The sequence below is a fragment of the Prionailurus viverrinus genome, chromosome A2 (assembly GCF_022837055.1).
Source record: "Prionailurus viverrinus isolate Anna chromosome A2, UM_Priviv_1.0, whole genome shotgun sequence".
Classification (NCBI taxonomy): Eukaryota; Metazoa; Chordata; class Mammalia; order Carnivora; family Felidae; genus Prionailurus; species Prionailurus viverrinus.
Genome location: NC_062562.1, coordinates 72,395,033 through 72,419,231, shown reverse-complemented (window position 1 = coordinate 72,419,231; position 24,199 = coordinate 72,395,033). Strand labels below are relative to the sequence as shown.

The 24,199-nt window shown below is 43.2% G+C and overlaps 1 protein-coding gene across 4 annotated transcripts in view; it reads right to left on the bottom strand.

The window, feature by feature from the left end:
• Positions 1-24,199, bottom strand: part of GLI3 (GLI family zinc finger 3) — a 279,910-nt gene that overhangs the window by 108,083 nt on the left and 147,628 nt on the right. For all 4 annotated transcript variants that reach the window (XM_047849880.1, XM_047849881.1, XM_047849882.1 and 1 more), the window contains one exon: positions 17,156-17,261. In XM_047849880.1, coding sequence (XP_047705836.1) covers positions 17,156-17,261 — 106 coding nt within the window. The remainder of the gene's footprint in view (positions 1-17,155; positions 17,262-24,199) is intronic.

Genomic DNA, 24,199 nt, shown 5'->3' with positions numbered 1-24,199 from the left:
TGTGCTAAGACTTTATACCTATCAACATTCCAGAATTTTCCCCCTTGGGAAGGTATCAGACTTTTCAAAAATAAATTAAATACGGCACCAGAGTATATCTAATGTACTAGGGAATAATTTGTCTATATTACTCAACAGAAAGGAAGCATTAGCTTCCACGTAAGGGGATGAGAATTTCCGTAGGGTCCTGACTATCCTGGCTTCAGAAAACTTTGCCCTGGGCACAGGGAGGAACATCCCTGTGGAAAAGCGACAAGGAGCCTGGCCACTGGAAAAGGACCCACCAGGTGTACTAACTACTATCCCCTTCTCCACAGTGAAAGCCAGTATTCTGATGCCACAGCAGGGGCAGATTTAAGCACATGGAAATGTCTAAATGGTGTGCTGGAATTCCTGGCTTGATCTTATGACCCTTAGAGAATGTGTGCCTAGGACCACACACTTACTGCAAATGGCTCTTTGGGCTTTACGTGGCTCATTTGTAAAATGTGAGTCTTTGGCAGACAGGATTTCCATTCGACCCACCAGGCTTAAAGTCTCTCTGGTCCTGAAATCGCATAATTTTTCTATGGTTCAAATCTTTCGTCCCTGTCTGCCACTGATGAGCTCCGACACCTCATGTGATGAAGTCTGTTACTTAAACAAAGTTTGGTTGAAAATTTAGGGACTCTTTTCTTGAGTGTCCTACAAATGGGATCTCACTTCCTTTCCTTTCTCTCTTGAATGGCATTTTCCATCAGCACAGCGACTAATGTCCCCCCTGGGCCACTCTGGACTTCGACTTTGATATTATTCCCAGGAGAAATGAAAGGGTCTGGTTTTATGCTGATTGGATTTGGATGGTGATTGATTAGAAAAAAGTGGGACCACGTAGCCACGCCAAAGGCTCAGTACTGAGCCACGGCTTAAACACTAAAGGAGCTTTTTACCAGGGAGTTCACAGCTATTAGATATTTTTATATTAACAACACTTTTCCCATCCAGGTTTGTGCATTTTATCTTTATTCTTTCAAATCCTGAAATTGCCTGGATAAGAGGGAGGGTTTATATATTATACACACACAGACACACACACACACAGACACACAGACACACACACATTTCTAAGAGCAGCCTGAACTTTTAGGGGAAATTGAAGAGGCTTTGTGTCAAGTACAGCTAAATCCAGCCTTTCCATATCAAACCTCTGCTAGAAAATTACTGTGCAGATGATAAGGCAGAAAGATATAATAAAAAGTGACTCTACTCAATTTACACTGCAATATTGGTATGACTGAATATTTTTCATTCAGGTGCCTGATAAAATCGCTAAACTGTATTGCAGATAAATAAAGGAGGCTTCTGTCAAGAATAAACACCATTAATCATGAAGTCTTACCCTCCGAGAGCCTGTGCTATGCATCTGCACAAATATGCCAACACAACCTGCACACAACACATGCTTCCCTCCTCTACAGTGTTCCAGGCTGAAGCCGTCCTCCCCTTCATCCTGGAGGGTTTAGGCAGCAACAGCATTTCCCAAACATTGTCTACACTTTAGGTTTACATTCCTGCAACTAGGCGCATTATTATAACACTTGGGAAAAACTGGCTGTGCTCTTGGGGTAAAAAAACTTGACAATGAAAGAATTTTTTTTTTTTTTTTTGCTGATTACATACCTACAGACACAATATATATGTGTTACATATGCTATATACTGTATCCCATCAAAGCCAAGATGCCATTGAGCTAAAGATGCAGCATTATATTAGGTACCACTCAGAATGACAATATTTATCACTTTCAATTCTTGCTTTATACTTACCAAAAGAGGTCTTTTAGACTTACTCACACATAGATTTTATCATGGATCACTCCAGTACTTGCACAAAAAGGGAAATATAAGAAAAAATAATTTTGTTATGGATACCTGAAACTTCCTCACCGCTACCACGTCACCAACAGTGATCATGAAACGCTACAGATTATAAGTCACGTTCCAATTTCAGAGACGGGGACAGGTGGAAAAAGGACGCACCACTTAGACTAGACTCAAATACGGTAATATGATGGATACGTATTACGTAATTCTGCCATTTGTCAAATACCTGTGACCCAACAGATGCAGGTGTTAAGTGCTATCTATATGCTCCTTCACTGAGTTCTTGATGGAAAACGGGATTGGATAATGAAATTGGGCTTCCATAGGGCAAATACCTAAATACCTAAATACCTAAGCTGGATTCAAATCCAGTCTATGATTTTCAACACAAAGGAAAACTACCCCAAACCAAACACAAATATGGGCATATATGTTTCCATACACCTATATTTTAACATGATTAAGGCTCTTTATTTTTTTTTAATGTTTTCTTTATTTTTGAGAGACAGAGACAGACTGACAGAAGAGGAGCAGGGGAAGGGCAGAGAGAGAGGGAGACACAGAATTGGAAGCAGGCTCCAGGCTCTGAGCTGTCAGCACAGAGCCCGACGCGGGGCTCGAACTCACAGACCGCGAGATCGTGACCTAAGCCAAAGTTGGATGCTCAGCCGACTGAGCCACCCAGGTGCCCCAACATTATTAAGGCTCTTAATAGAACAGATGGTATGGCTTTCCAGTTACCTTTTTACTCCAAAGGCAACCTGTTTGAATGATATTTAAATGGCTCTCTGTGCTGGCAGCAGAGGGATGTGCAAAGCGTCACTTGGAGAGCATGAGGAAGAATGAGGGAGACATGCTCTGGGTGTGGGCAATACTCTCCCCGCAGACTTTCACAGAAGGAAAGAGGGGCAGGAGACAAAAATGACATGAGGGCCACAATATTTTCATATTCTATTCCTATTCTAAGTGCCCCACACAAAGGGGAACAATGAACAAATCAAAACTTGCCCATAACGGTGGGATGTTAAGGATCTTACAGATCATTTACTCCAACTACTCTATTTCATAGATAAAACCAAGGAGGCTCAGTGAGGTCAGGGACAGTGTTCAAGGATCCGGTTAATTTGTGACAGAGCAGAGAATGGAACTTAACTGAGGGCCACATTTATTTTGGAAAATAACGTAGCTGGTTTTAAGAAGATGATCATCACAAGCCATATGCCAGCAGAGTTATAGTTGAATTTTCTGAAATCACACTTTGAAACCCAAGAAAAAAGTATTATCATGGGCTAAGATAACCAACCTTATACTGGGGTGTGCTCAGAGATGATTACTGAGCAAAACTGTAATCTGGTACAGGAAGTGTCATGGCAGCTGTGTTTCAGCTCATTGGGGGATCTGTTTTCAGAGCCCATTCCAACAAGAAAGCGCCTGTCTAGCCAAAAGAGGTTTAACTGCCATCTTCCAGACAAATCCTCCCTGGGTGACGAACTGTGATCCCGCAGAGTGAATGCATTTATTTGCCAAAGAGAAGACTGGCGAGGGCCCCTCCACAGAAAGTCTGTGCCCCACAGTTTATGGCCATTCCAGGGCTCACAAAGATCAGGCACCAGGAGCCCAGTTCAAACCAGGCCCAGCAAAAAAGGGGAGGACCCCAAGGAATCAGGGCCATGCCCTGGCTGTACTGTTTGGGGCCTCCCCCAGGTCATGAAGGAAGAGCTTCTATGTATAAATAGGTATTTATACTGAGTACAATTCTCATCACAGATTATGTGATCAATCACTTTGAGCAAATTCCTGGGTCCTCATTTGGGAAGTTCCAAGTCAAAACTACTTGCAGGCACTCAATCAAGAAATGCAGGTTCCCAGGAAGGTACCACATACCCCACCTGCTTATTAGAGTCTAGACGCTCAGGTACAAAAGGATGGGTTCTTCCAGAACCCATGTTCACCCAGAAAGTGAACAGATCTCTGACAGAACTTTGTTATTAAGACAGCTGGATTTTTTTTCAGCGGTAGCACAGTGTTTTACCAATACCTGTAATGAAGGTAGACCTCATTACCCAAATATTTAATCTTTATTAACAGAGGTTTAAAAAGCATTAATTCATAAGCCTGGTAATTGCTCATCTCTGTCTCAGTCATTAACCATACTTCAGAAAATAACATATATGCACAAGAAAATATCATGGCTAGGATTAAGGTATCTGAATAATTTTTATGACCGTTGCTCATTATTTCTAAACACACAGAAATGCATTTTATGCAAATGAATATGAAATTCCTTCAAAATGCAGATTCAACTTAAATGGAGCTAATGGGCTCCCCCCAACCCCCTCCCCCCACTCCCTGCCCAGGATGATTTATGTTACTGAACTGGGCATGGGTGTCATACCCTGAACTGCCTGAACCACCCTCCTCCAACAGGCTTATTCACATGGAAAGGAAACCAAATGACTAGGATCACCCTTCAGCAACTTTAAAGCTCATGATGCTTCAACAGCAGCTGTGTTGCGAAACTGGAATGGAGTGCCACCCTCTCACTAATGAGGCTACCAAGTGTCTTTAGGTCTCCATGTTAGAGGCACTTAGTAAGCACCCTGCTTGGCAGGGGCCCACGGCAGGTCGAAGCGATGGACTAATCACACAGGCTGGAATCAAATGGGCTGGAAGAATCTGGAGACTTGTGGCCCGGAGGAATGTAATTCATGCAGAAAAGCGTTGTCAGAGCAAGGCCAGGGAACCTCGTGGGAAGAAAGCAAAATAAACAGTTCAACAAAGAAAACAAAGAAGGGCCAATAGCCTTTTCTAAAGCTTGAGTACACTGAGCCTTCAGTGGGGCCCTGGGACAAAGGCCTCATCAAAGAACGCCCTTGCAAAGCAAACAGACCAAGAAGGATGTTTCTTTCTGATACACTTGGGGGGGAAGGGGTAGACTCCACTTTTCATTCCTTGCAATTCAGTGTTCACATACCTCCCTCCTCCCAACAAACAGAGAAACAGCATACAACAATAACCAAAATAACTGCAAAGTCCTATGTCTGCCTGGGTCAAAAGATGGGGCAAGGCGGGAAGGTTAACCCAGATTATGTAGGGCATAATGTATCTTCTGACTGTTCTTCAGATCACAGGAAGCCCTTGGCAAGTGCACGAACTGCCCAGGTCAGACCCACACAGCCTGCAAGCCACATTCTGGAGAATGGGGCCAGACCCACGAAATGCTCAAGGACTCCGTGTAGAAAATCCTCTCATGCAAATAGCATATGACATTCGTGCAAATAGCATATGACATTCACAGGGAGGGTAACTATCCGACTTGGAGAGAAGCCCTCCGTGGGCTTAGCACTGTCTTTTACAGGAAGTTGGACCCCTTTTTTCAGCCCCCACACCCACAATTCCCGATTTCCAGTGGAACGTTGACTTAGATCATCCGTCTCTGAATACACGTAACTACATGTATCACTGTGTCCTGAAATCCAAAGACTGAGGTGACCCGATTTTGGTCATTAAAACAAGATTAAAATACTTTAGACTGACCTTCTTGTCCCCTCTTGACTACTTCCATTAAGAAGGAAGATCATGTGTACTAATCCAAAGGACAAACTGAAATTACCACACAGAAAATGGATAGAAGTGAGCTCTGTGTGGATGCATAGAATACATAATATATGTAGTCAAATAATGAAGATACAGAGAATACTTACTTTAAATTTTAAAAATCCAATAAACATATTAGGTACATAAATAATATATTCCAATATACAGCTGACCTTGAACAAAATACAGGTTTGAAACATGCAGATTCACTTACCTACAGATTTTTTTCAATAAAACAGCATATTACAGTCAATGTGTTTTCTCTTTTGTGATTTTCTTAACATTTTCTTTTCTCTAGCTTACTTTATTGTAAGAATACAGTATATAACACATACAACATAAAAAATATGTACTAAAGAACTGCTGCCGTTACTGTTAAGGCTTCTGGTCGACAGCAGGCCGGTTAGCAATTAGGGTTTTCAGGGAGTCAACAGTTATACCCAGCTTTTCAACTGCATTGGGGGGTTGGTGCCCCTAATCCCCACATTGTTCAAAGGTCAACCGTAGTTCTAACATTAATCTGTTATATCCCAGGCAAATATGATGTAAGAAACCTTTTAAAATCAGACTCCCTCTCAGAGCTCTGATAGTCTTTGTAACTGATTGACAATTTTGAATTTGTTTCTGAAAACTTTTACTGGTGTGCACCACTTATGTGGCAAACGTGTAGGCTAGGAATATGGGAATTTTGTTCTAAGGGGGAGCCAGAGAGTACTTTGAATAGAGGCAAGAAGCATTTTAATAAGCCCTGAATGCTTTCTTTGGACTCTGTCTTAAAATGTAAATCATATTCAAGCAACATGGTTTGGTGATTTGTTTTGCAAATGAGGCAGATCATTTAACTGCTAGTGCCTCTCTCTCCTGCTCCCTCCCACCCACCCCCCGCCCACCCTGGCCCCATGTAATAGAGATGCTGTTCATTTCTGATGAACTTGGCGATATTTGGGTACTATTTGAATGTCCTGAGAAGAAGAGTATTGGTGGTTCCCTGGCTAGACCCTAACTCATTCCCAGGCAGCGGGAGACGCACATTAGTCCTGTAAGGCCCTGGGGATCACTTAACCTGCAAGGACTTAAGGTAACTCCTTCAGGCAGAGCTCTGACTACCAGGGGGTGACGGGGCCTGGGGAGGATGGGGCTCCTTAGGAACTATTCACAGGTATAACTACTGCCCAGTGCCACAGGGCTCTCAGAGGTGAATCTATAAAACCCCCTTTAACTGTGATTCTATACAATAATGCATTTTGGTATTAGTTTAGATTTTCAGATTGAGGCTAAACTTCCAATTCCCTTAGAGCAGTCCCAATGGAGAACTTTTTAATGAATTTGTGATCTCTCTGAGGCTGTATAATTAAGTTTTAAATATCTATAACTTATAAACATGTGAAATGCTGCATAAACCAGAATATTAAGTGACTGGATTTTAGAATATCTGTGGTGTTAGATTACAGACCTTTATTTTTTTTTCTTTACTGGAAATGCACTCTCATGCCCTAAAGGCAGTATCTGCCACTTCTTAGCTATTCCTGCACATTCTTTTCTTCGTGTGTGTGTGTATGTGTGTGTGTGTGTGTGTGTGTGTGTGTGTGTGTGTGGAGGGAGACAGAGACAGAAAGGAGGGGAGAGGCAGCAGCAAAGGGTAGAGATCTAGCATTGCACTTGATGTATTTCCATACCAGAGTTTCAAAAACCATGTGAGCTGGGTTAGCTCAGGAAGCAAACATGGGACCAATAAACCATGGGACCAAGGTGTGGATTTTTACCCAACTGCAATGTAATGATACCCATTACTATTCTGATATGTCTTTAACAAAGATTACACCAAAACTACAAATGGTCAGGATTTTTTTTTTCAATGTTCTTTTCAATACAGTTATCTAATGAATGTTCTGCCAAAACACCCCCCTAACTTTAGGGCTCAGAGAATGTGTTTCAAAACTGACCTTTTCCCCGATGCTTCCTTTCCGTATGCCCAGGTCCGTGGCATCACCAAAGATGTAAAGATCTTGCTCATGTGTTACTTGAGATTCAGAAAGTTAGCAAGGGCAGGTTTCTAGAAACAAATCTGCGACCATTTTATTTTCTGACATATGAATATGGTTGGGGGCAGGGATAGGGATGCGAGAGTAACAAAAAAGAAATGAGTGACAGGCAGTCCTGTGTCATAGGCCTTTGTTCTCCTGGGGAAAGGTCTGAAATGAACTCAGCCTGCTGTGCCGCTATAGGAAATGGCATGTCTTTGTTTAGGTGGAAAAATCGGGTTCTGTTACCTAAGTGAAGGAGAGAGGGCCACGGCGGGCAGGGCGGCTTTGGTCCGGGTGGTATTCATCACAGGGAACTCACCTGAAAGTGTCTTCCCTTTGGGACAAACCCCGTTCAAGTTCCATTTTCTCAAACGCATATTTTGAAAAATAAATACAACCATGGCAGTAAATTTCTGTTTTCTTTGAAGCCAGGCTTAACATGAGTGGAAGCATTGTACTCAAAGAAAAAAGTCTGTTACAGTCCAGTAGCCCCCAGGCCCCCTGCAACAGGTTTGACAGCAGGCTCTATAGAGCCGGCGGCTTCCGGTTCAGTGACCGTGAATACCTCCAGTCAATATCTGCTCCCAGACCTGACCGCTGAGCGCAGCACAAAGAACACAGGAATTTTATCCAAGAAGCTGCCGCTCAGACTCTGTGAATGTGCGCTATAATTAGGGCCTGCTTTCTCTGCAACCGATGACCGAATTCAATATTTCAGTCATTAGAAATACTGCAAAACAGAAAGAAGTGCTATGCCCTTGGAGTATACGTTTATTTGTTTCGTGTTCATTTTGTGATGCAGAATAAGAAATGTGTACGGGTTGGTCTAAACTTAGGCCGCCGGGCTCACTCAAATGTCTAAAGTTTCAGGATTGAAACTCGCCCACCTTTTCATACTTACACAAGGAACTTTGCATGAAGGTGGTCTAAAGTCGTTCTTAAAAATTAGGCAGGCTTTCCATTTTTTCCGTTAATCATGAGAAATGATAACCAAACAATAAGAGCTATTTGCTTTTTTTTTTTTTAATTTTTTTTTAACGTTTATTTATTTTTGAGACAGAGAGAGACAGAGCATGAACAGGGGAGGGTCAGAGAGAGAGAAAGAGACACAGAATCTGAAACAGGCCCCAGGCTCTGAGCTGTCAGCACAGAGCCCGACGCGGGGCTTGAACTCACAAACAGCGAGATCATGACCTGAGCCGAAGTCGGACGCTTAACCGACTGAGCCACCCAGGCTCCCCCACTTTTTTAAAGTGACATGACAGGCAATGAAAAAGGGTTGGGATTAGCAGTATGAAAGTCTAAAAGAAGAAAATACTGTGCACATGTTCACTGATTAAAAAGAAAGAAAAATATAGGGCACCTGGGTGGCTCAGTTACTTGAGCATCCGACTCCTGATTTCGGCTCAGGTCATGATCTTACAGTTCATGGGATCGAGCCCAGCATCGGGGCTCTGCTAGAGTCTGCTTGGGATTCTCTCTCCCCCACCACCACCACCCCATCCCTCCCTCACTTGTTCATTTTCCCTCTGTCTCTCTCTCTCTCTCTCTCCCTCCCTCTTTCAAAATAAATAAACTTTAAAAAAAGAAAGATAAAGCAGAAAAAGGGGACAAAGGGTAGGGCTGGAAAGGGGGTGTTATTTTCGAGTGGGGTTGGCAAAGTATTTTTAGGCTTTGCAGGCCATATTCTCTCTGTCTCAGGTACTCAACTAGGCCCTTGATTGCTAAAGCCACCACAGACAACAGTAAACAAGTGGCAGTCGCTGTGTTCCCATAAAACTTTCACAATACCAGGCCATGGGCCTGTACTGGGCTTACAGGGCAGTTTGACAAACTGCTCAGTTGATGGTCTTCAAAGAAGACCTCTCAGATAAGGAGACATCACTGCAGACAAATGTACGACATGAGGGAGCAAGCCATGGCTATCTGAGGGAAGACGGTCCCAGGAAGACACATGTGGTGACCTAGTCCAACATGGCTTATGTTCTATACAGTACACCATTAAAATCGCTGACCATTATTTACCCATGTTTTAATACAGTCTTCTCAAGTGTAACACTGTTAGGCTTTGCCCAATAGGCTACCAAGCTGATGAACCACAATTTACCAGCTCACCCACTATGGCTGGATATGTAAACTTGCCAGTTGTTTGGTGTCCCAAATTCTACAGCTGCAAACATTGATGTGTATCTGATTTTTCCAGCCATTGATAGGCTTATCGGGTCAAAAGGCTTTTTAAGGCTCTTCGCGCTGCCGTATTTCCTACCTTAGAAATCCGCATAAGACAGTGACAGCCAGTGACACTGAAAACTTCCTATCGGGTACTGTTACAACTATTTGTGCTCATCGAGGAAGCATAGACTAGACCAGCAAAATCTGCAGTGTTGATTTTCACAAGCAGAGGAAAATAGTCAAGTATAAAGGGGGTCGTAACATCTGATGCACTACTTACTCCCAAGCCTTGTAATCTCTCTGGGTCAAGGCCTCTGTATCTTTACAATAAGGTTGGTAGTATCCACCCCATCATAGCATTGCTTTAAGAATTATAGGAGATAATTATGTCAAGTGTCTAAAATTGCACCTCGCCCATAGTTAATTAGGCAAAAATGTCATATAACAGCTATGGCCATTATATATTTTCTCACGTTGTATTATCTATTCATTTCTTCCCCCCCCCCCCCTTCTTTTTGGAAGTGTGCTATCCTTTTTAGGTTTTCCATTTAAGATTGTTAATTTCATTAACTTTATTTCCATATGAAGGGTCGGGGAAGCAGCAATAAATGTATATTAAATGGTACCCAGTCACATTAGGTGCCTATGGACTTTTACCACCAGTAAATGATTTAGTACCAGGGAATGCATTGCACTAAGGAGCATCACATCGCTATAGGCGCTCCTAATATAATCTTAATATTAATTAAGCTTTTGATTTTGAGTTCTAAGTGTGCTAGCCTTGTTGGCATAAAAGTGATACACTCTAACAATAGTAAACAAACAAAAACAGGAGAAAGACGTTGGCAGTGATCCTCCAGTGGCCTAAGACAAATAGCCCATCATCATTCCTGAAAAGAATATTTATGTATAAGGCGTGGATCTGGCCCAGCAAATGCAAAGAAACACACAGATAGTCTTTGTACTCAAGAGATGTAATTATAATCAAGTTCATTTCTTCTTCTTTTTTTTTTTTTTGGCAGAGCGAGTGGGTGTTACACAATATTTGCTATAGCTATTTGATGGAATCTGTCATTGTACTTTACCAGTCCTAATAATGTTTATGGTACAGCACTGAAAAAAGGACTTTCCTTTGTTTATCTTACTTATTATTTTTTTAGAGAGAGAGAGTGTCCACAAGCAGGGGAGGGTCAGAGGGGGAAAGAGGGAGAGGTGGGGGAGGGAATCTCAAGCAGATCTGCGCTCAGTGTCAGAGCCTGACAGGGGGCTCAGTCTCACGACTGACCATGAGATCATGACCTGAGCCAAATCAAGAGTCAGACGCTTAACTCACTGAGCCACCCAGGCACCCCTACTTTGTTCATTTTAATTCTTTTTCTTTTTAGGTTTATTTATTTTGAGAGAGAGTGTACTTGAGTGGGGGAGGGGCAGAGAGAGAGCAAGAGGAAAAAATCCCAAGCAGGCTCCAAGGCTGTCAGCTGAAGCCCAACACAAGGCTCCATCCCATGAACTGTGAGATCATGACCTGAGCCGAAACCAAGAGTCAGACACTCAACTGACTGGGCCACCCAAGCACCCCTACTTTGTTAATTTTAAATTGTACTATTCAAACAGTCCAAACTGGTTATGCCCCCAAATACAAATACAAGGTTCTGATCAATCTCTGTACTTTACTGGTGGGAACAGAAAGAAAGAAACCACTATCATGTGTATGGGCCCATCACAAAATTTTAAGTAAGTGGCCAGACTGAAGGCTGCTTTGAACAACTTACATGTGCTCGTGATAGGGACAGGACCTAGGAAGACAAGCCAGGTGCTGATTTCAGGGAGGGCAGGAAGAAAAGAGGGAAGGGAACTGAGTAGCAGCACCGGCCACCTCCTTACCCTTCCTTTGTCTAAGCTTTTACCATAATGATGCATCTTTTCTTTGACCTTTCTCTCCCTGGAAAGAAATGTATTTATTCATGCTCCAAACTTGCTACTCATCTTCCTGCTCTCCTCCCTAAAAGGCAGTCACAATCATGGGGCAAAGCCTTACTTATTTCCAGAGCACTCGATGTCACAGCTAATATTAATGATCGGCTGTGCACGGAGTCCTCTCCCCAGGCGCCAGGCTGCGGACCACTTTCAGTAGGAGGGACACCTCTTCTTGCTTAGGTGGAATAATTCCAGTGAGTCGGGCAGCCCCGGGAAGAGCTACATTGACTCAAGCGAGAGAATAAAGAGCCGCCGAATAAAATGGAACATGAGTGCTCATTTCTCCAAAGAAGAGGGAAGATGAAACTGGCTTGCTGAAATGAATGAGTGACGTGGATGGTGATATGGGGCAGCCTATGTGGCTGCAGGCTTGGGCACAGTGTGGCACACACCCACAGCTCCAGACAAGGGCAGCTCTAGGCTCAACTGGCAAGCTCTGTGGGGCTTCGATTATTGTAATGGGTTAGTCACTAAGGACCCCACTTAGGAAAATGAATTGCAGAGTTCAGTATGAAGCAAATGGACTGTCTGAAATTCAATTCATATTGGTCCATAAATGAGACAACTCTGGGTCAAAAAAAAAATTTATGTAAAAGACAGACATTTCTCCCAAGTAAAAATCCAGAATAAACGTGGAATTTAAAACTTTATAATTTGGGTTTCTATTAATACACTATGTCTAGTTTATTTTTATCTTTATTTTTTTAGAGAAAGAGAGAGAGCACCTGCACCTGCAAGTAGGGGGGAGGGGTGGATGAAGGGAGGGAGAGGGAGAGAGAGAGAAAATCTTAAGTAGGCTCCACGCTCAGCCTGGAGCCCGACCCTGGGATCATGACCTGAACCAAAATCAAGACTTGGATGCTCAACCTACTGAACCATTCAGGCGCCTCTAGTTTTTAAAAGGGAGCGTGCTTAAATGAATTCTAACTCTAATTAAAAAAAAAATGCACTCAAAATGCAAGAGAAAGAGTACTTTCTTCATTGAAGCAAGGTAAGGAGGAGCGTTAATATTGCGATTGTCTAAATTTCCAAGTGAAATCTGAAAATACAATAATGTTTGGCCAAGAGAGCATCACCCACCCCCACAGATTACAATAAGGCCTCCTGGAGTTATGCAAGGCTGCAGCCCTGATAACCACGCAAGGCATGGAATACACAGAAGACCAGGAAGGAAAAATCTGCTTGACTCTGGATATACATTCAGGTTCTGTCATTAATGCTCCAAAAAAAATCTCAGTAATATAATAAGATGCATTCACTGGTATTTTTCCAGAACATTACACTTTTCTAGATCTATCTACTGGGCACAAGTCCTGGTGAAGTCAGTGAAGAGTAACTTTCAGAAGAAAAGGGGAAATCCCCCACCTCCAATGTTTCTTAATTTCCAAACTACTTCAATTAAGTAAACACAAAGCAGGAATCATATATTTTATACGACAACCTTTCTGCTACAACTCAAAGAAAGATGATGTCTACATTCCATGACCCACTTGTAAGTCCATGAATTTAAAATCATGATTCTGAGTTAAGAAAGGAAATACTAGCAAATTCTACGATTATTTCCAGGACACTCGAAACAATGTGAGTTTCTAGACTCTGGTCTACACTGCCTAACCGTACACTGTGGACAATGCCCTGAGAGTTAAGTAGGGTAAGCTAAAGGCATTGCATTTAACAAGCTGGGTTCTAAGGGACGCATTTCAGTACATATTTATAAGGCTTGGTGGTTATTATTAGGCTGTAATTGTAGTTGTTCTAACACCTAATAAGCCATGGTTGGAAAAACAAAGGCAGGTTAATTTGTGATTTCCTCTACTCATTCAGAGGCAAATTAAGTGTCAAACAGCTAATACAGAACATATTTCATTTTATGAGATTTTAATTTAATTCTGCACCATATCGTTGATGCCTTAATATAGGGTGGTTTATCTAAAAAGAGAAGCAATTTATAAACCTCTTTCAATAGAATCTTTAATGATAGGATATGATAGCATAATTATCACAGTGCCTGCCATCCTTCTAAACAGAGATCTGTCAGTATTTCCATCATCAACACAAATCCTGTTTTCAAGAGACTTATAATTTAATTTTTAAAGCTGGCACCAGAAGGACAATTATGTGTACAAAATAATGAGAATATCCTCAAATTCTGTCTTCTTATAATTAAACATGTTTATTCTAAAAACTTTGTAAGCTCACTTGGCCTCATTTTCTATGAGAAAATTATATAGCAAGCATGTTGGAACTCACGTTCTAGATGAAAGCATTTTACTTTTCCAGGATACTGCTTTACCCCTAAGCATAGATGTGCTTTTTTTTTCTTTTTAAATTTTTTTAATGTTTATTTCTTTTTGAGAGAGATAGAGAGAGCACATGCACAAGTGGGAGAGGGGCAGAGAGAGGGAGACAGAGGACCGAAGCAGCTCCATGCTGGCAGCAGAGAGCTTGATGTGGGGCTCGAACTCACGAACCATGAGATCGTGACCCAAGCTGAAGTTGGATCCCCAACTGACTGAGCCACCCAGGCACCCCCAGAGGTGTTTTAAGATTCTAGCAACCAAGTCATACTTACCTAGATTACTCTCCGCTCCTAAAATGATCACAGGCGTCTACTTATAGCACCTCAGAAGGTGCAAAGGCAAGAAGGGGTTCATGACTGAGCGAGGCGAGTGTTTCTGAGGCCCCCACTTCCTGGAATGCTAACCCCCAACATTTGTTTAGAGCTCTATGCTCTTAAAAGCGTTCACGTGAACATGACTTCATTGAACTCTTCCTGCAATCTGGGAGAGTCGGGTAAGGCAGAAAACCTCATTTCCAGGGGATGAAACCAATCCACTCCAGGGTAGGTTACCAGAGTTCCCAGCACAGGTGAGTGTGAATAAAGAAAGAATGGGGGAGGGGCGCCTGGGTGGCGCAGTCGGTTAAGCGGTTAAGCGTCCGACTTCAGCCAGGTCACAATCTCGTGGTCCGTGAGTTCGAGCCCCGCGTCAGGCTCTGGTCTGATGGCTCAGAGCCTGGAGCCTGTTTCCGATTCTGTGTCTCCCTCTCTCTCTGCCCCTCCCCCGTTCATGCTCTGTCTCTCTCTGTCCCAAAAATAAATAAACGTTGAAAAAAAAATTTTTTTTTAAAAAAATAAAAAAAAAAAAAAGAAAGAATGGGGGATTGGAGCTCATCACGACTCCCGGATGGGCCACCTGAGTGTTACTGAGCACCTTTTTCGCAAGGTACCGGGCAAAATGAGGAACAGCCTCGGGGGATAGCCAGTAGGGGTGATACCTGAATTAGAACTTGAGGATGAGGAGTTTTAAGCAGGAGTCTGCCACCCCACCAGCGAGGGAAGGCAACTGAGGGCAATGCATAATGCATAAGGAAGATTCTGTTACAAAGGCACACGGGATCTGAGATGTTCCCTAGCCTTCTGGAGCCAACTGCATAAGCTCATTGTCCCCACCCAGATCCCTGCTAAGGACTAGCAGTCCCAGGAGGGCACAGACCCACCTTCTCACTATGCTCTGCACACAGCAATGGCACTCCTCTCAGAGCTCTCTGGGGCTCCTCTGTGGGCCTCAGGATTATCTACTGGCCCTATATTATGAATTTTGATAACTATCTGTTTAGGCAGCTAGCAAACAATTCAGTCCATTTCTGTGAAAGCATCCTAAGGCTTGACTGGAACACCAGGAAGTCCTGAAATCTATAAAAATCCCAGCTCAGCAGTCATACCTGAGATGCAACCCCCAACCCCAGGACTTTCCAAACTTGACCTGCCTCATCTTGTGGTGTTTTTATCACAGGTGAGCTAAAACTGAAGGTACAGCAATCAGGGTCTAGAACACAAGGTGTGGGTGACATGAGGGCTTGCTATTGCATTCTGCCAAAGAACCAAGGCTTGGGATTTTTATTGGTAAACTCATATTTGAATTTAATAACAAGGCGAACTATAATGAACCCATAGGAATTAGTTCATTCGGTCATATAAACTCATTTTGGTGTGGGTTGGGGGGGGATTGCTCCATAACAGGGTTTTTGAAAGAGTGAACAATTCTGAAATCCCACAAAAATCTGATTTAAGTCACCACATCACAGAGACTGGAGTCTGGGAGGAATCTGTCACCTGCATCACCAAGGCTGATCTGGCCCTCGCTGGCTCTGCACCACGGGGCAGGGCCTCGTCGGAGACCTTTGTGGTCCCATCTGCCCCACAAAACCTCCCTACAACGGGGTGAATGACATGGCGGGTTTCAGCCTGAATTTGGAATTTCCTTCCCTTTCTCTAGGAGCTTTTAATTGGCCTCATGGTTTTATTTCAGTATATTTTTAGCAGGCTTCAGAACCCTGTAAATACTCACTCGTGTTCCAGTGAAAAGTCAAAGAATAAGTCACGAGTCTCCGTATTCTCTCTCTATAAATACCCACTTCTCCGTTAATGCTTATGGAAGTCTGCACCACAGATTTATTACTTACCTCCAGGCAAATCTGCTCTGAAATTACAATTCAATAATGGGGGATGGATCCAAAAAACTGTTGGTAAAATATTATATGTGTACTTGGGCATGTAGTTACGGCTGTTAATATCAATTAATTCTGTTCACAGAGGAGGACTTGTTTTAAAACAACTTCATTTTTCTTTGGCATATACGTAATTACACAGCTTAACTAATAGCCACGGAGATGCAATCTACCATCTAAATAACCAGCATTATTCTTCAAACTATTATTTGTGCTTTTCTAACTTTACTGTCTCAGAATGAAGGGTGATTACCAGATCTAACTAGATGTATACATCAAGGCCATTAGTAAGGGAGAGCCCCTCCCAGACCGCAGCTCCAGTAATCACAGTATCTGACAATGTTTCTGGACATGACTACCAAAAAAATAGCATTGCAGTTTGCAAGCCGAATGCTCTTTTTACCCCCAACCTGAGTAAGGTAATATTTATTTCCACAAAATGTTCTGCTTTCTTTTCTAATGTATGTTATCAAAGTCATGCTTTCCTCTTATCTTTGTGTAAATCGCGTGAGCGATCACAAGCACCATTTTGTTGGGGAGACATTCCCATCCGTCAAGTCACTGTTGGTGGACGCACCGTGGGGGGTTATGAAAATTTACCACAGCATTTTCATTACAATTCATTGGCCAGCCCTGGGACAGGACTTCCAGGTAATCTGAGTTTTAGCAGGAAAAACTTCAAACCCAATCTCTCCCAGATCCATATTCTGAGTAGTAACTTCCCATTAGGGCCCTACTTTTTTAATTTAGTATTTACAGCCCACAGAACACACGTCAGCAAAATATATAGTGAATACTTGCCAGCCACCTAGTGTGATAGGCATTCTTCAGGAAGCAACGGGGATTTGCTTCAGTGCGTCCAGGAACAGATAGGCTTGCCGTATTTCAAAAGTAAATCTTATACTTCTATTACACCTTCAAAGCCCAGCAGCTGCACTGTTGACAAAAAGTCGTGAGACAGAAAAAGCTAGCATCCCGTGCTGCTTCATTAAAGGGTAAAGTTTTATTACTTACACATGCAATGGAGGAATCGGAGACGGGTCATAATGGTAACGCCCCTCATGATGTCTCGCATCAATCGGCACAGGAGGGTGGAATGCAGGAAAGAGATGAGAAGGGTCTGAAAAAGAACGAAAATCCAACATGGGTAAGAGGAACACCCTGAAACAGAATCCCAGCCCACGACACAACACCATTATACTGTCTTGACAACTTGGGTGGAGTCCGCTTTAAGAATTTGTGGAAGAACTCTTTAAAGTACATTATGAGGCTACGGGTATATGGAAGTATGACCGAGCGCACGGCACCTGAGAAGGTGGAAGCTAGGAACGCAGTAAACCCAGACAGGAAAGTAAGAACAGGGACTAATGTGTGTCCCACCCTGGGAGAAAGCCTGGAGGAGCACAAGGGCTGGAGGGAGCTACAAAACCAAAAGGAACGGACGACAAGACTCTTACTTTCTTTTAAATTGTACCATCAAGTGAAATTTAGACAACGATGTAATACACATACTAGCTTCCCTTCTCCCATATCCCTGATGCTTTTTAAAGGAAGCAGTATTTTCTAAAGTCCCTGCTTGAATGCATGGGTCTACATACACGTTATGTCTACACTTACATATAAGTGTATGATACACACACTATTTTAAAGTTTAAATGCATGCTCTCCTCCTTCCCGTCCTTGGCCAGACCTCCACAGTCCCACACAAGGGCAAGGGCAGCCAATCTATAGGCTAGCCAGAGAAATGCTACAGGGCCTGGCCGGAAGAGGTGAGCCGACCCCTCTCGGACTGACAAAGAGAGGCTGGGAGCAAACAGAGGAATGCTTCCCCCACAGCCCTGACATTCACCTCGGACCCCGACCAGCCTCCCTCCTGCTTAGGCTGGTGTTTAGAGTTTCCTGGGTTCCTGTGTGTGCACTTACTTCCGGCCGCTCCTCTACTTCACTACAGTAACGTAAGCACACGGTCTTCCTACAAATCTCATCAAGGGCTTTTTTTTTTTTTCCCTAAATAGTGATTCACTGCAAAAGCTGAAGAGAATTTTGCCGCATTTTATTCTTAGAAGCACGGCTGATACTCGAGTTTTCCCTGAGTTTCAAGAAGCAAAGTGACGGAGCGAAGATGCGTCTCCACGGTGATGAGCCTTGCGTTACGGCAAATACGCCAAAGCCTCTCTTCAAATATTATCTCCCACACGTGTCTGTCCTGGCAGCCTGCACAGAACCATCCTGCTGCTACTGCCCCAGATCTTCCCCGGGAATTGATGTGCACACCAGAGGTGCCTCAGGAGGGCTTCAAGCATTTTCTAAACGTCTGAAGGTTTTGCCTAAACCTGAGGTAGCAGGTGGAGCAGAGGATCCCAAGGGAGGCGCTGCAAACAGGTTCTGAGTGGTGGCTGGAAGAAGTGACACAGAACCTCTAAGTGGGGAATGGGGGGCTGTGCCAAACACAGACCGGCACCCACACTGTGGATTTGCATAAGCCCCCATATCCGAGTATTAGGTGTGCATGGGGTGACTTTAGGTGTTTTTTCATTTTCCTCCCTATGCATTTCTCTTTTTCTAGATTTTCTTCAACAAGCATCTCTTAGAATGTAAACATAATAAACTCTTTTAACTTTTATGTTTATTTATTTTTGAGAGAGACAGAGAGTGAGCAGGGGAGGGGTGGAGAGAAAGGGAGACACAAAATCCAAAGCAGGCTCCAGGCTCTGAGGTGTTAGCACAGAGCCTGAACCTACAAACCCGTGAGATCATGACCTGAGCCAAGATGCTTAACGGACTGAGCCACCCAGGCGCCCTATAATAAAGTTTCAAAAAAAATTATGAAATCTTACTTCCCTTGTGTTGAACTTTGCCCTGGCTGCCTTCCTTTGAGAATCTACAAGTATGGTTATGAGGAAAAAATAAAATAAGAGTGAAAAACCATTGACGCAGTGTTGACCGAACCAAGGAGGTGCCCAAAGCTATGGCTCCACCAGATATGGAGCCTTTCTTAGAAAACCTGTGGGATCGGAAGAGGAATATTGTAACGAAAAGGTCAATTACTGACTGCATCCTGTGCTCGTTGTAAGATAGATGAAGGTGGGAGGAGCGGCAAATAGGGAGAGGAAGCATCATCCTGGTATGGTCAGGGCACTGCCACTGCGATACCACAAAGTGTAAGCCACTGTATAAATTCCACATGAAAAATCAATAATATATACAATTTTTAAATTGAGAAAGAGAGCACGAGCTTCTATTTGTTTCCCTTTTGATTTAGTCTAAAATGATAAGCAGGCTCCATGCTTGGCATGGAGCCCAACTCAGGACTTGAACCCACCACCTCATGACCTGAGCCGAAATTAAGAGTCGGACACTCAATCCGCTGAGCCACCCAGGCACCCTGAAAAATCAATTATATTTTAAGGGCACCACTTAGGACTTAAATCTAAAGGATGTGGGAGTTGCTCTTTTGTAATGCAAATCTTGGTAGCTGGAATGCTAAGTGGGAAAGTTTACCCCACACTGTTGTCACACATTCAGTGTGCCACGTAAGTCAGTCATCCTGCAGAGCCAAAATGTCCGACCTCACATAACCATTTTCCATGAAAATTAATCCATCCTTCTGCAAACAACCTACAATCGACTGCAGCAATCTTTCTCACTAGCTTGAAGGTCTGACGCACATTCAGTAAAAGATTTCCTGGTTTTAAATTCTGAAACAGGCCTAAATGAGTCAGATTCCAGTCAGATAAGGCGGTTGGCCACCAGACATGGGGGCGGCTCTTCTTTCTCTTCTCCTCTTAGGGGTCACTGCTCCTGCAAACGTGCTGGCCTCCAGCAGACTTCGAACTCGGCACACCGTCATCAGCTCTTAGCAATCAGAGAAACAAACCCCCTAGCACTGTGTTTAAGTCAAGCATTCACAGAGTCTGACCCTCCTCCTAAGACTTTCTCCTACACATTTTCCATGGCCGTGGTGAGGGACGTTGTGACAAACACGTCAGAGCTGGAGGATCTTTTCACTTCTCTCCTTGTTGGCTCTTGGCCGTGGACTGCGTGATTCAATTCTCTCCACCAGATAAGTGGGTGTTGACCGTATCTGATTTTCTCTATGTGGGTTCAGCGATGAATTACGACAGGGCGCAAATCCACATTTTTCATATACGCGGGGCTCGAAACGTGTGGATCGATTCCACATTCGGTATCTGCCTCAGACATCCAGGAAGTAACACTCCTTATCGTTTGAGTATTGATAATGAAGTGCAGTGATTATGTGCACGCAGGCGAAGACCAACCTGTTAATCCTATAAAATCAAGGGTGTACCCAAGCAGCATAAAAATCTCCTCCCCAGGAAAACCTGGAAGGGCTATTGTGGACATCTGAAAGGCACTGCCACCTTTTCACTTTCAAGAAGTTAGTGTGTCTAACAAGATTTTAATTCACTCTTATTCTCTCCCTCCCTCCTTCTTTCAGAACCAAAGAGCAAACGGCCCAGCGCCGCAAAACTCTTTTGAGAGGAAAACAGAAGACACAATTATTGGGGCATTTTATAGTCGTTTCTCACTGCTGAGTTTGGTGTTTGGTGAGCTTAAAAATTTAATTCTGACTGAAAGTATGCGATTGTTTATGTCCTAAGGAAATCTGCGAACTGTGCATTCTGGAATTAGGGTAAATAAAGAACAAAAATTAATGGATCTCATCGGACTTGAGCAAAGACATCTGGCCTCAGTTTAAGTATTTTACAGTTTCTATTTGTTTCCCTTTTGATTTAGTCTAAAATAACTTCTCCTGGACTAACGAACATCTGTGCAAACAATTACACTTTGTGGGTCGCTTATCTGTGGAGACCGCACCTCGGAAGCTACTTTCTGGGAAACTGCGATGGAACATCCCTCTTCCAGCTTGAGACATGCTTGAGCACAGCTGCACGGCACCGACGAAGGAAAAAAAAAGAGTTCGATCCTGTGCTGTAACACCCGTGGCATCACGTGACATCGACCCTAACACATTTCTCAAAAATAAAAAAGTTCCCGAATCCTCCTGCGCTGGGTGCTCTCCTTGCCTCTTGGCTCGTCGCCTCTGCGCGGACGATCGGCAGCGTATTCCATCACGGGCCCAAGAAGCTGTCCAAGAAAACCCACGCGACAAGCACAGGCCCGTGTCGCCAGCAGCCACCATAATTATCCCCCTCACGGGTTATTATTTACACATGAGCAGCGCAGCTGTGCACATCATAACTCAAGTGTATGTGCAATAAGTCACCGCACCGCGGCCATCTCCTGTTCTGGCCCTTGACAAAACACCACATGATGACTTTTCCAAAGTCAGGGGAAAACTGCTGGAGCAGAAGGAAGTGCCACTAAACCTGGCTGCCTCCTATTTATCATACAATTTCCTGACTGATGGTTCCACAAACCCGCTGCTAAGTGCTGTGTACTCTACTGTCAGCAAACTAACGGGCTAAATGGAAGACAGGGAGAGTAATGTGCAGAACTGGTGGAATCAATTTTACTGAGGGAATTAAAATTCTACCAGGTGGGGGTGAGTCTGCGGAGCCGCGGTAAGCAGTCAACTGTACATGCTTATGGTTGCAAAGATGATTTATTGCATGCTTGCGAGAGGCTTGACTATTAGACTAAAATTCCTCTTCTACTAAACCGAGACTTGAAGAGTGTGTGTTATCCGAGGCTCCAGTGCAATAGTCTTTAAACCCCATAAATATGTAATTGGCTTGACACGTGTTTAAATGGAAATGCATAGTAAAAATATTTGTGCTGGGTATCGTCGTTGGTATTCGGTTTCGTGCTGCCTGTCATCATACTGCGCATTAAGGATCTCATTAGGAATGAGAGGCATTGATTTTTAGGTCTCTGCACAACAGCCTGGGTTGATCATAAAACCTGTAGCCAGAGAAAGACACTTGGAGATTTATCTTCAGTTGCATCTTTCTCCCCAGAAAATAGTTTTAGTATCCTCAGGCTGGAAGATCTCTTAGATGCCATTCTGGAAAACTGCCTTTTAAGGCTTGAAATTTCCATATAAAAATCGTAGATTAAAAAAGAGAGATCAAAGTAGGCTCACTTCGTGCCCTAAAGGAGGATGATTCACCAGATGGCACTTGAGTGGCCGAGAGTACCCAGGAAATAGCACAGGGCCCACAAGAGCAAAGTGCCCAAGTTCTCCTGGCTTATTTAAATACTGAAAGCGTTTGCACATTGACTTCGGAAGTTATTCGAGAATGGAACTAGAGATTATTTTTCCTGTCATTAGGGTAAACCCTGCCCGTAGGAATGTCCAGTCCCCCCAGATTCACTCAATTGCCTATCATCAGCAAAAATATCATTAAAACCCCACGTGGCCAACATCCACTATACCAGAACCAAAATAATCACCCAGTGACTACCAAATGAGAGGTCTCAAGGAGGACAGAAAGAGAGAGAGAGAGAGAGAGAGAGAGAGAGAGAGAGAGACCCTCCCTCCTCCAGTGAGATGGTGAAGAGTTACCAGGGCCTTGTCTCCCCCTCTTCTGCTTTGGGCATCTCCAACCATCACATAGATGCCTGAAAGACCTTTGCTTGGGCTCAGTGGCCTGAAGGAGGCATCACCCAGTGAACGGACTTTAACACCCAGGCTCCTTCACACAAAAATCCTTGTATTCCTGCCCATGGGCAGGAACATGCTTATGAACAACATGGCACCAGAAAGGAGATGATCTAGCCCCTGGGAACACGCCAGGGACACCTGACCAAGAATGTATAGAACAACAAGGCAGTCTATGGCCCTCCTATAGGGTCTGCAATGAGTGGAATCTTAAGAGTGGCATCCCACAGGGATCAGCTGTGAACCTGCTGAAACCTCACCCAGTGGACTCACCCCATGGAGCAAGAGGAATCTTCTTTCTGGTCTTACATGAATGTGAAATGGAACCAGAAACATCTCCAGTGTCATTAGTGTATATCATCTTGTTTATAAGGCCTTCTGGAGTGTGGTGCAAGTTCTAAGAAGTTGGTTCTGATACAATCTAGAAATCCATAGAGATGTCTTGCACTTAAAAAAAATTTAAAAAGATTATTTTGTCACTTTATACCATGGCAAGAGCCTTAACTTGGAAAGAATATGCTATGGGAGGGATCTGCTAACTACTGTGTGTGGGCCAGCTTTTGCAAATAAAGTTTTTATTAGAATACATGTATGCTCTTTTGCTTACAAATTGCTTATTTCTGCTTTCACACTACAATGGCAGAGTTGACTAGTTATGACAGAGAACACATCTTACCTATGTGGCCTTTTACAAAAAATTGTTTGACGGACCCTGTCCTAGAATACCACAATAAAGTAATTTTCTGAGATTCTTACTTTTCAGAAAAACTGCCCGCCAATTTTTCTCTCCTATCCATGTAGTTTTGGAGTGACAACACTATATATGTGAAGTACTTATATGTCACTTTGTGTCACTTAAAAACATCTTTATAGTAGGAGTTTCCATGCTAATAATTATTCTGAAAAGGGATACTTACCCAGTGATTTTAGCAAAACCTATGCTAAATAAATTTTAAGATAAGCACGATGATGGATGAAATTGACTATAAATCTAGCAAGTAGCAGCAATAATCATTTACACTTGCAAACTTGTTTCCTTATAAACTAAGTAACATATACACAAAGTTTCATAGAAAGCTAATAAACAACAAACACTATACTATTTCTAAAACCCAATCAATTTTATTTTTGGCAACTATCCAACATTCCTGAACCCTCTTGTATCAATTTCTACGGGCATTCCCCACTACTCAAATAGCAATCTTTCTATCATTTCTTCCATGCAAGCACATAGGCATATTACTTAATATTTTAGACCTCCATGCTACCCAGCACTACACTCTGGTCATACCATAATCCATCCACACCATGCTTCCAAACAAACGTAATCATGTATTTCCACGAGAAAATGACAAATAGCCCTCTGCCTTTACCACCTCAAATGTGTCCTGGGTAATGAACAAATAAAATGGCTGATTTCTCTCCTTTTTGGTTCCTTCTGACTTCCTTCATCAGCAAGCCTTTGCACATTT